Here is a 13,466-nt window from a genome sequence, read left to right on the forward strand (position 1 = left end):
TTATTCTAATATGATATTTTTATATCAGCCTCCAAATCACGTCAAACTTCTGGCATTCAAACCCTATTTAAATGCTATATGAACTAGAGGTCAGTGGAACACTCTAAGGCCCAACTATCTAACAACAATGTGTAGAATCTGATTCTGGAAGTAAACTGAGTCAATTATCACCTCACGATTGGAAAGACCTCTAGCATTGTGGCCTTCAAATTGGTAAATACCTGAAAAATCTTCTGTGTTTAAATATGTTATTCTACAATAAATCCAAACTGTTCTCAGAGACTAGAAGCACCTACATTCCAGGTCCACAATAAGGGCTGGCACAGAACTTGTAAATCGATTCTTATTCACAACTTTCCAAGCTAGTTCTAGGAACAGACTTTAACTAACTTCACTTTCTTCACCTGCAAAATGGTTATCAATAATATCTATTCTACTGATCTCTCAAGATGGTTTCAATGATCAAATGAAGACTTGTGAGCTTTGTAAACATTATATAAATGTTAATTTCTACAATAAGATTTTAGAAAACAAAAAGAACCTGAACTAAACTGAATACGTACTTCCCCATTATTGAGTCACAATCCATTCTCTGGGAAAACTCTGGGCAAACTCCAATCATGCGAATGTATTTATACTAGACTGAAATTTGTAAAGTAAGTGTGCATGAGAGAACATAACACCATCATCAGTCTATTTTACCCATCTGAATACCACGGTAAAAGAAAAACTAATGAAAACCACTACTGTAGTCCTAATTTTCCCATCTTAAAATTCCTCCTGCTGAGAATTCCTTTGCGGGGTGGTGGGGGAAGTGGGGGTGAATCAAGGTGGGGAAGGAAGGCAACTATACATGAAATGTTTCCTGTCACGAAGTCTGGAATAATTACGGATGTCAAGTTCTGTTTCATGCTGTACAAGTAGCTACTGATCTTACCTTTGGTCTCTAGAGTCACTGGATCAGAACACTCTCCAGCCACAGCCTTGTTACAAGCCCGCACTCTGAAGTTCATATACTTTGAATCAAACTTTAGGCCTGAAAAAATGAAAAATGGCTTTCAGATATGAAAAGTAAGGGAATCTACTCCAAAAGTACGAGTATGAACCTTCAAACAGACATTTTTCCCTCCCTAGAACTATCTTTTTACTCAGGAAGGGTAAGATTTATGTTAAAAGGGTGATAATGCCTGAAATAAGAGAAATCATGATTTATCTATGATTTTCTTCAAAATAAATTATACAGTTTATCACTGGGCTTTTTAAACCTAGCAATAAAAAGATACTCTCAAGCCTCATTATAAGTAAGGTTTCATTCATGGAGAGACACTACAGTTTAAAATAACATATTCAATTTCTGGAAAGTAGACACTATAGAATTTTTATATTTATGACACATTGTTTCATATGTGAAAAATGAATTTAAAGAGAAAGTGAAGCATAAGGATTAACAGAAAAACTTTGAAGTCTGTCAGGTCTAGATTAAAATCTCAATCCAAAAATTACTAGCTACGGGACCTTCAACAACTTGACGGAGCCACAGTTTTGTATCTGTTAAAATAGAAAAGAGAAAACCAACCTCTTCACCGTAAAGACTAAATGAGATGTATTGTACTGATTAAATGAGATGTACTGTGTAATACACTTCAGCCCAGCTCCTGACAAATGGTAAGTGCTCAGTAATGGTAACGTTACTGTTACTGCTCACATAAAACAAATATTGAACAACTCAGGCAACATTTGGCCATTTCAAATACCCAAAGTCCCCTATACATGCAGATATGCTTTTAAAGACTATCAAAAGGCCAACACACAAATTTCTAATACCAAGTCACAGCTTAACTTTAAGTATTATCGTGAAGGTTATCAGAAAAGGGTAAAGGCAAGTCTTTACAGTATCACGGAAATGCAGGGTAGTGGATACATCTAGAAAATTGACAGCTTTTTTTACTGTTAGAAAACCAAGGTAAAAATTAAATGTCACTCTGAAATACAGTTTCCAGAACATCCTTTCATGTTTGTTTTAAATACACTGTTTTACCAGATTGCAAATATCCAGAAGTAATGAAAATGAAGGTTTTCTTGATATTTTAAGAGAAATTCATTTCCATAATAAATATACAAAAAGTCAGCTTGGCTAAAGAAACTTAATAACTTCATCTTTTAATGTAATTCAAAATATTTTTCACAATTACATCTATCTTCCGAGAATGAGATTCATGAAACGCAGTCATCTTACCTGATAGTGTATATTCAGTACCCTTAATATTGTCAATTATCTCCCAGCATCGCTCATCCTTTACACGTGGAAGTCCATCAAAATTAGTTTTCCTATATTCCAGTATAAAATGATCAATCTTATTATCTTCTTCTGGCATTCTCCAAGCTACTGTTACAGAATTGTCAGCCACCAAACACTCTACTGGATCTATCTCTGGAGCTTTGGGGACTGAAGAAAAAAAAAAAGCTCGTTTCTCACTATAGTACTAACCCAGTATTTATGTTTGTCGTTCAAATTATGCTTTTCATGTCGCTTTTAAACTGTTCAATTGAATCAGGCTAAGAGAAGGGATACCTTATAAATGCAAAATAACCATTTTTCTAGCTCTGTTTTAAAATTCATATTTCAAAGTTTTTCATAGACTTATTCAAAGTATATTAAAACCCTAGTTAGCAAAAAGCAATTCAAACATGCTAAGAATAAAGAATCAAGAATGATTTGTTACTTCTCAACACGTTTTTAATCTGTTATTTCAAACAGCTGGAGAATATAAATTAAATCACTATTGACAAAATAAAATAACTTGCTTTGAATCCAAAGATTAAAATAATTCAAGGTATTTTCAATGTATTTAAAAAACCTAGTTTATAAAATAACTGTAATTTCTCAACACTGAAAATGAACTCCGCAACCCCACAAAATATTTAAGCATTTTTAAATGTTTCTCCAAAGAGTTCTATGATTCATTAAAACAAACTGAGGTAAATGAATCACAATTAACATGAATGAACATTAATCAATTTCTTTTCCATGAAAGAGGTTTTCCATAGCTCCTCAACATTAACAGATGTTCCACTTAAATAGCAGGCTAACTGGAGAATGTGGTCCTCCAGTGATACAGATGGGTCTGAAATGTGTGAAACTGTGCAAGTACTGTATTTAAACCTTTTGTTGCTAAAAAAAGGTTTTAAAAGATTTACTCCAAGTATGTAAGGTTGGTTCAACATTCTAAACTAGTTAATGTAAACTATCACATCAGTAGAAGAAAAATCAGATGATCAGAAGAAAAATTGTATGATCATATCAATAGATGGAGAAAAAAATATTTTACAAAATCCAACATTCACTCATGACAAAAGCTCTCAGTAAACTAGGGAACTTTACTTGATAAAGAACATCTACAAAAAAAACTACAGTTAACATTAATGTTGAGAAACTAGATACTTTTCCCCTAAGGCAATGACATCCCCTCTCTCCACTCCTACTCAACACTGTACTGGAAGTTCTAGCTAAATGCTATAAGACAAGGAAAAGAAGTAAAACATACACAAATTAGGAAGGAAGAAATAAAACTGTCTTTGTTTGCTGATGACATGATTGTCTATGTAGAAAATCTCAAAGAATCAACAGAAAAATTCCTGGAACTAACAAGCTTATAGCAAGACTGCAGGATACAAGGGATGAACAGGCAAAGTACAAGGGAATTTTAGGGCAGTGAAACTATTCTGTATGATAAGGTAGTGGTGGATACATGACACGATCCATTTATCAAAAGTCGTAGAACTGTATAACACAGAGTGAACCCTAATGTAAACTGTGGACTTTAGCTAATAATAATTTATCAATTACTACAAAAGTACTACACTAATGCAAGACATTAATAACCGTGGAAACTGTATGTGGGGGAGGAGGGGAAGCATATGGTAACTCTGTATTACCTGTTCAATTTTCCATAAACCTAAACGTGTTCTAAAAAACAAAGTATTAATTTTTTAAAAAACTATAATAACAAAGGAATTCTATACATGAAAATTCAAAGCAATGTGAGACCTAACAAAGAACAAAGTAAACCAAATATCTTAGATACAATAATCAAGACCAAGATGAAAGGAATTTGATATACATTTTAAATCTTCAAGCCTAACTAGTAAGAAAGGGAGGAAAGGAGAGAGGTGGGACAATTGATCTCCATTAGCTATAGTCTTCAAAGTTGAACTACTGCATGTGTGTAATTGTACAATAAATACTTGGAATCTAATATATCTTATCAGTAAGACAACAGACAAAGAAATACTTATCATTTCTCATTATGATTAATTTCCTTCATCTGTCTGTAGGGGTTTCGTCCCTATAATACATTACAGATGTTAGTCTCTTGTTACCGGAATATAAGCAATACAGACTACTATTCATTGCTATGGGAAGAGATACAGGCATTCATAAATTTAATATGCTGTGCAGTGCCTACATGTGAGGAAATGTAACGGCCTATGGCATGTAGTAATTTTATAGTTTTGCTGAGTTAAAACCTGTACTGAATGTCCCAAGAGGCTTATATACAGACAGAATCACTTAATTTGTAAGTGGGTCCAGCTAACTCCCCACTATCTATCTCCCAAATTCAGCTACCATTCCAGTAAGAATGTACTAGCAAGAAGATTCTTCTTTCTTGTGAATAATGGCCCCAGAAGAAAGCAAACTTGGGAGGGAAAAAGAAAATTTAGATAATTTAAGTCAAATTCTGTAATAACCTATATGGGAAAAGAATCTGAAAAAATGGATATATGCGTATGGATAACTGAATCACTTTGCTTTACACCTGAAACTAACAGAACACTGTAAATCAACCATACTCCAAAATAAAATAAAAATTAAATTTAAAAAAAAGAGTGGTAGGTCAAATTAAGAGTGACTTGGGGGCTTCCCTGGTGGCGCAGCGGTTGAGAGTCTGCCTGCCGATGCAGGGGACACGGGTTCATGCCCCGGTCCGGGAAGATCCCACATGCCACGGAGCGGCTGGGCCCGTGAGCCATGGCCGCTGAGCCTGCGCGTCCGGAGCCTGTGCTCCGCAACGGGAGAGGCCACAACAGTGAGAGGCCCGTGTACCGCAAAAAAAAAAAAAAAAAAAAAAAAAAAAAAGAGTGACTTGGATCTGATATGTAGGAAGTTCACCCAATATTCTAAACAGAAGTAAGAGAAGAGCTTCAACAAATGTGGGATAAAAGTTCAGGGGAAGATGAATGTTCGTAAACTTGTAATATAAAAATATTAGGAAAGGCAGAACTCTCTTTAGAAATGAGAATGGAAAGCAATTCACAGCAACTTCCATAAAGCAACAGTTAAATTGTGTGGACATTGGTGTAAGAATTCTGCTAATGTTTTTCTCTGCATGTGAATGTAAAAGGACAACTGACATCAATACTGCCACAAACATGTTTCTCTTCTTGGCTGCAGAGGCTCAGAAAGGATATAAACTCTAAGTTGCAATGTATAAATAATGGCTTACAGCAGAAGAAAATGACTGTAATTATTATCATCCATCATCATCACTTACAATGTGCAGGCTCAGATAAGTCCAAAACTCATTACTATACATAATTCAGTATAGAGTTGATTTTTGCAGTGTTTATAGAAGGAATTATTAAGGGATGAAGGTATTCACTTTTAAGTTAATCTGATTGGATCTTATAGGAAATTTTTATGCTCTAGCAGAATACAAAAAATTAGTAATATGAATTCACCTTTCATAAATTTTAACAACCTATTATACCTTCCTTCAGGATGAAACTCCTCCACAAAAGGATTTCTTGCTTTTCATTATACCTCATTCCTTCAGACTGTCTTAACAGTTTGCAAAAGAGGAAATCCTAACTGTGCATGCAATCTACTTGACTGTACGGCAGACATGGCCTTGGTTTGTTAAGCCATCACTGAAAATCAAGGAAAGTAATGGTGAGAAGACTTCTTTTTTAGTAGTTTTTAAAAAAAATCCAACTACTACTACTCATGTGTATATTCACAATCTACCACTCCTGACTCTCCTTCTGAATTGAGTAGTAGTGTGAATGAAAATATAATGGTTAGGAATTCTGAAAGGCCAATTTACAGATAGGTATCCACTGACAAGTATGTATACTTCCTTCCTCTACAACTATGATTCCTTCTCTCATCTTTTCCTTCTCTAAACTCCTCTAGAACTTCTGATCTATACCACACAAGTTAATACTTCACTTGTACTACCATTACTAGTTCCATTATAGTTTCATGACTACTAACTTTGTCTTTCCAATCATATTCTAAAGTCCTGGACTAAATCTTCAGAGAAGAAAAGAATGGTTTCATATGATCAACATTCTCTACTCAAAAACAGCTAACCTCCAAAAACCATAAACCTGTAAGTAAAACACTTTGCTTTCAAGAGATTTCTTGATCCCCCAAATCACCACGTCCAAATTGTTTTAGCTATCAACTTAACCACATTACTTGATGTTAGTAAAAAGAGAATAATAACCGAAAGGTCCTTAACTGGCTCTTTCACACCTGTGGACAGTAACTTGGGACTCAATTTCAAATGGTTCTGACTGCTGGAATACCCTCATACTAATACTCTAATAAACCAATGTTAACACATTACTACTGGAAATAAAATTCCATCTGAACCAGCAACCACCACAATAATGGTAATAACAACCGTTAACTTTCACTGCGTGTTAACTGTGTGCCAGGTACTATTTCAAGTGCTTTAGAGGTCTCAGTTCACTTAATCCTTATAAAAACCCCAGAAGGATAACATCACATTTTAAAGATGAAGAAAATGAGGGAGAGTTAAATAACTTGTTAAGGCTACACAGCAAGTAAGCGGTAGCCAGGATGCAAATCTAGAAGTCTGGCCCCACGACTCACTGTGAACCACCATGGCATATTGCTTCTCTCTGCCAAACTAGCAACAAAAGGTATCCCTTTCTTGGGTTCTTAAAATGGAATCTTTACTATCAGTAAAATAATTATCTAAAAATAAAGACTAGCAAATTCAGTTATTCCTTAGCTGAATGAAGAAAAAAAAATCACACTATACTTCCTTAATATTTACATTCTAATGTTCATTACAGAAAAATCTTGAAGGAAAAAAAAGGTTTTTTAAATAACTTTACATGTAATATATGTACTAACTTACCTGGCAAAAACTTCAAAGTTTGCAATATCTGTCTTTCCTGAGAAAAATCCACCATTAAATGAGTCATGCTGTCACTGACCTTTGGTTTCAAAGAAAGGCGGAAAGCTGAAGCCATTGTCACTCTACAGAAAACACAAACATAAACATTCTTTTAAAAATAAAAGAATGGGAAGTATCGTATCATATTTAACTTATAAAACGAACAGATAGAACTTATTTCACTCTAGTGATTTCAGAAGCTATTGCTTTTAGATCTTTTGAAAATTAACTTAATAAAAAACTGTAAAATGTTTTTAAATTTAAAGACATTTAAGATAACCCTTAAAGAACTTTCCTCCAGCCAGTTTTACAAAATTGCATAAAATTACAAATAACTCAAGAGACAAATATCCAAGATAAATCATCTTTAACAGACCCAACAATCATCTGAACCTCTGTACACTCAATCTGATTTCCTGATGCCAGCCTCACCCCTTTTCATATGCCAAATAATGAACTGTAAATATACCCTGATTCAAACATTCTGCCTAGTTGTCACAGCCATTCCATGTGTCCTTAAATAAAAGTAGAGGTACACTGACCAAATACTGCATAGCTTGGTAGCTGCTATAGGCCATGGATGAGAAAGGAGAGAAGTAAAATTACAATTTTGAATACCATGCTAGTAGGTGTCACTCTGATCTAGCAACATCAACTGAATGGAAGGAGACAAGAAGAAACAGCCCTGTGAAACCATATGCCATGGAAATAACAGAAACTCAATAAATATATTTTACATGAATGTGGTATACAAAACAAAGAAAGGAAGAAGCCATACCAGACATCATTTTACCCAAAGCAGGGGGAAATTGTTCTGTCAATTAAAACTAGAGATTAAAAGAAATTCTCATATTCTATTCATTTGTTATTTTATCTCAAATTTCAATTTTTCATATTACAGTAGATTTCCACATGTATCACAAAGTAACTCTCCTTATTATCTTTGGTCAAAAAATGACACAAAAATGCTATTCATGAATGTTGCCCTCCTAGTACAGAATTTGGCAGAGGAAGTAAATAGAGCTGCAGGAACAAAGGGAATACCAGGCCTAGTCATTCAGATCTACCAAACTACCCTAAAGATCAATGGTATGAAAGGTATCAAACATATTGCTGTATTCAGTTACTTGGGGATGAAAAATGTCACACTGTTGCTGTATTCAGTCATTTTCTTTCATCTTAAAACTAGGAAAGTAGTCACTTTAGTAGTAACAAAGAGTGAACAGCAGCTGATCTATTTATCAAGAAGGAAGTGCTATGAAAAAACGCTCATCATCGCTAATAATTAGAGAAATGCAAATCAAAACTACAATGAGGCACCACCTCACACTGGTCAGAATAGCCATCATTAAAAGTCTACAAATAACAAGTGCTGGAGAGGGTGTGGAGAAAAGGGAACCCTCCTACACTGCTGGTGGGAATGTAAATTGGTGCAGCCACTATGGAGAACAGTAGAGAGGTTCCTCAAAAAACCAGAGTTGCCAGATGATTCAGCAATTTTGCTCCTGGGCATGTATCTGGACAAAACTATAATTCAAAAAGATACGTGCACCTCTATGTTCATGGCAGCACTATTCACAATAGCCAAGTCTTGGAAACAACCTAAACGTCCATTGACCAATGAAAGGATAAAGACGATATGGTACATATATGCAATGGAATACTACTCAGACATAAAAAAAGAACGAAATAATGCCATTTGCAGCAACATGGATGGAACTAGAGATTATCATACTAAGCGAAGTCAGAGAGAAAAAAAATACCATATGATACCACTTATATGTGGAATCTAAAATATGACACAAATGAACTTACCTACAACACAGAAATAGACACACAGACAGAGAGAACAGACTTGTGGTTGTCAAGGGGGGAGAAGGGGTTGTGGAGGGATGGAGTGGGAATTCGGAGTTAGCAGATACAAACTATTATATATATCAATAGAATGGATAAACAACAAGGTCCTACTGTATAGCACAGGAACTACCTTCAATATCCTGTGATAAACCATAACGGAAAAGAATATAAAAAAAGAATGTATATATATGTATAACTGAATCACTTTGCTGTACGGCAGAAATTAACACATTGTAAATCAACAACACTTTAATTTAAAAAAAAAGGAAGTGCTATACTAAAAAACAATTTATGGAGAAGGGAACTCACACTTAACTGAATGGCAAGTATAATGCTGAGCATTTCACACATTATTACTTTAAGCTCTTGGTTCTCAATAGTAAAATTTCAGATCACATCAATAAGAAGTTAGGAACAAAGGCTAAATCTTACATATGTTGTTCTTGACAGTCCCAAGTATCTTTCGATTTAAAGACTTCTTAAAGAGCTATATTCAGATAGGTACTTGGTAAATGCCCACTGAATCAATGAACAGGTTTGAACTTACTTGGTTGCTTCTAAACCTGATGATTTAAAAGTTTGTTGAGAACTGTTGAGAAAAATATCTGAAAGTATTTTAAGGAATTTAAACCTGAAACTTTATCTGTAAAACTTGATTTAACCATTATGGCCTCTCCTGTGATAAACCATAATGGAAAATAATATTTTAAAATGTATACGTCTATGTATACCTGAATTACTTTGCTGCACAGCAGAAATTAACACAACATTGTAAATCAACTATACTTCAATTAAAAAAAAACCCAACAAATAAAAGCATAGTATGTACACTCTTCAAGATAAACCTGGGGGAAAAATATCACTATGGCCTCAAAGAAAAATTATATCCCCTAAAGATATATCAGAAAGGCCTATCAAAGTCTAAAAAAAGAATAATGACCTTTATTTTCTAGACAATGAAAATTTCAGTCTCCATAAATCAAGTTAGATGTACAACAATGCTATAATTTTCCAAAAGACTGGACTTTTTATTTTTAAACTGAATATATTTAGACAACTGTGCCTCAAAGCCCAAACTAACAATCTAAAATCCACAGATACGTCTCTACATTACAGGTTCCATGTGGTTAGGAATGTTTTAATTCACCTTGCCCATTTGTTTTTACTGGAGCATAATTGCTTCACAATGTTGTGTTAGTTTCTGCTGTACAGTGAAGTGAATCAGCTGTATGTATACATATATCCCCTCCCTCTTGGACCCCCCCTCACCCGACCATCCCACCCATCTAGGTCATCACAGAGCACCAAGCTGAACTCCTTGTGCTTTATAGCAAGTTCCCACCTGCTATCTATTTTACAGATGGTAGTGTATTTATGTCAAACCTAATCTCCCAAATCATCCCACCCTACCCTTCACCCGTGTCCACACGTCCATTCTCTACATCTGCGTTTCTCTTCCTGCCCTGCAAATAGGTTCGTTCATATTACCATTTTTCTAGATTCCACATATATGCGTTATATACGATATTTGTTTTTCTCTTTCTGACATACTTCACTCTGTATGAAAGATTCTAGGTCCATCCACATCTCTACAAATGACCAGATTTCGTTCCTTTTTATGGCTGAGTAATATTCCATCGTATATATGTACCATTTGGTTCATTTCTAATAGTAAATAGTTCAGTAAAGCTGAACACAAGGATCTCTTCCTCCTAGTTTTATTTTTGCAAAGAGAAAATAACTGCAAGGTTTCTTTCAAAGTCTTCGGACGGCCCAAAGCCTGATTAGGAAGTGACTTCTAATCCAGAAAATCACAGACCAGAGCAGGATTTTGTGCAGTAGGTGGCTAAACAGAAGAATACTCTAGCCAGGGTGGAAGATGGATTACTTATGGCAAATTCCAGCACACATAACCCAAATATACCTTATCCAGAAAACTGACCTACCTAGCATCCATTCCTCATACAGCCAATACTTTTCACTTTCAAACTCTCATAATCTCCTTTCTACATCCAGGATTTATAAGAATAATCCAAGTCTTTAAACACTCCCTGATATAAAATATACGAAAAATACTGTATAGCACAGGGAACTCTACTCAATACTCTGTAATGACCTACATGGGAATAGAACCTAAAAAAGAGTGGATGTATGTATATGTATAACTGATTCACTCTGCTGTACACCAGAAACGAACACAACATTGTAAATCAACTATACACCAATAAAAATTAATTTTTAAAAAATATGCAAAAAATAGAAAAATTAATATTTGTGCTAAGAATGCTATGACTGCCATGTGAATCTTGCCTCTAGTCAAATAAAAGGCCACTAGAAAAACACAAGAGTTGAAGTCTTCAGCCAAGCTTAACAATACAACACTGGTTTTCACATAATACATACAGAATAATTTTGTGAATTATCTGATGAATAATTTAATCTAGGACTCAGAGTGGTGCTTTGAAGAGCTGTGCCTTTCAGAGAATTTCATTTTCCTCAAATGAAGAAATCTTAAGTGATAATTTCACTACAGTCAATGCTCAGTGACTAGCCAAGCAGATCAAAACCATCCGTTCTGTGATAACCCAATCCAAAATTGCCAACAGCTCTTTTAGCCCTTTCGTACATTCATTACAGCAAATACTAAATTACCTGTGCTAATCCTGGCTCTACCAATGGTAAAGACCTTTAAGCCAAAGCCTATCATCATTTTCTTTAATCTTCTCCTCCCACAAACTAGACAGTAGTGGCATTAGAAATAGAGATGGCACCAGGAACAAGATGGAATGAGAATACAAAGGTGTTAAAACAGGAGAGCAGTGAAGTAGGAGAGCAATAGCTCTTGTTTTGTGTGTGTGGCTTTTAAGGACTTTATTGACCCAGTGGGTCCAGTAGGTTGAGGCCAAGTAGTACATCTGAGACACAGATCACAAACATAACGAGTTATCATCAGGCTGGCTTTTGTTGCTGTGGTTGTGATACCGACCAGGGTTCTTGGCCTTCCCCCGATCAACAGAAATTGACTAGAGGCCAGACAAGAAATTCAGGCAAGGCTTTATTGGGGCTGCGTCAGCTGCAGGAGGGAGCGAAAAAGGAGAGCTTTAGCTCCTGAGGAACGAAATAAGGCTGTAACTTCTCATAAAATAAGACACGCTTATATTGGTAAAATTTAAGAACAACACAAAATACATTCAGGAATATATATGTTTTTAATTATTCAAAATGGTTCCCCATCTACTAGCATAGCTAATTAAGAACTGTACTAAAACTATATTATACCAGAAATGAAATTCTTTTGGAAGTACATAATTGTCAATAACTATGTTTTTTAAAAATCTTTCTGATATACTGTTTATTCCGGAATATATGCAGAAGACTTTTTCTCTTTTTTTTTGCACTTCGCCATTAGGTGTATTTATTTTAACTAACGAGATTCTAATAAGAAACTTCTTGAATTTCATTTCTGACTTCACTGTTGATACTTAAATAAAAACGTAGGTTTTATACCATACCTATCCTTGATCTGTCTGGCAGCCTTGGAGCAAATCAGGGAGAAGAGAAAGAAGGCAGTTAGTGCTTTTCATGCAAGTTTCAATGGCAGTGACATGCAAGAAAAGTTAGGATTAAAAACCCTGAAATAGATTAGTTCATATTCATCAAAACATAAATTACAAGAAATCTGTACAGTTCACATCAGCTTGCATAATGTGATGTTAGAACTATAGTTGGAAATCCAGTCCCGATATAAATCACCTTAAAATAAGGAGGAAAATTTAACACTTCAAACTAATTCCAGATGACTATAAATGTTTTTTCTTACCTTAAGATTATCAACACACACCTCCACTTTCATTCAGTCTGACACTCTTCAACTAGAACAATCAACCTCCTTCATGGGGCACACATTTCTATGCATTCTGATGGTTTTCTTATACATTTCAAATCTGCTCTTCAATTTTTCTTCAGAGATCTCTTTCACCACTTCATAAATGGTTCTTCCAAGTTTTCTCTACTTGCCTTCACTGGGCAAGGACTTTGTATTCTGAGAGCTTGCCTGCTAACATATAAAACTAGGCTGCAGTTCTACAATCCTTTACCCAAAAAAATGAAGTCGTAATGGCAAAAATTCAGACAAGGAGAAACCAAAGAAACACTTCTAGCAATAGGGTCTTTCCCTCAGATGACTTCAGAGAAGCTGCCAACTTAAACCTACGCTACTTAAGCTATCTTTTTTTTTTTTTTGAGAATGCTAGCACAAGTTTAGGAAGAGGGCACAGCTATTACTCAGTGCTGTATGTCACAGAAAATTGATGAAAAATACATGCAGAAACTGCTGTCCCCTTTAAATTTACATACCATATAATAGGTCCAACAAAAGGTTTTTTCCCCACCCTGACC

The 13,466-nt window shown here is 35.0% G+C and overlaps 1 protein-coding gene across 3 annotated transcripts in view; it reads right to left on the reverse strand.

The window, feature by feature from the left end:
- Positions 1-13,466, reverse strand: part of FSD1L (fibronectin type III and SPRY domain containing 1 like) — a 70,299-nt gene that overhangs the window by 26,253 nt on the left and 30,580 nt on the right. For 2 of the 3 annotated variants that reach the window (XM_082655974.1, XM_082655972.1), the window contains exons 5-8: positions 12,581-12,603; positions 7,173-7,294; positions 2,237-2,446; positions 938-1,036 (exon numbers count right to left, since the gene is read on the reverse strand). In XM_082655974.1, coding sequence (XP_082512100.1) covers positions 938-1,036; positions 2,237-2,446; positions 7,173-7,294; positions 12,581-12,603 — 454 coding nt within the window. The remainder of the gene's footprint in view (positions 1-937; positions 1,037-2,236; positions 2,447-7,172; positions 7,295-12,580; positions 12,604-13,466) is intronic. The other variant, XM_082655973.1, reaches the window with a different exon arrangement.

This window comes from Grampus griseus (assembly GCF_964374135.1).
Source record: "Grampus griseus genome assembly, chromosome: 6".
Taxonomy (NCBI): domain Eukaryota; kingdom Metazoa; phylum Chordata; class Mammalia; order Artiodactyla; family Delphinidae; genus Grampus; species Grampus griseus.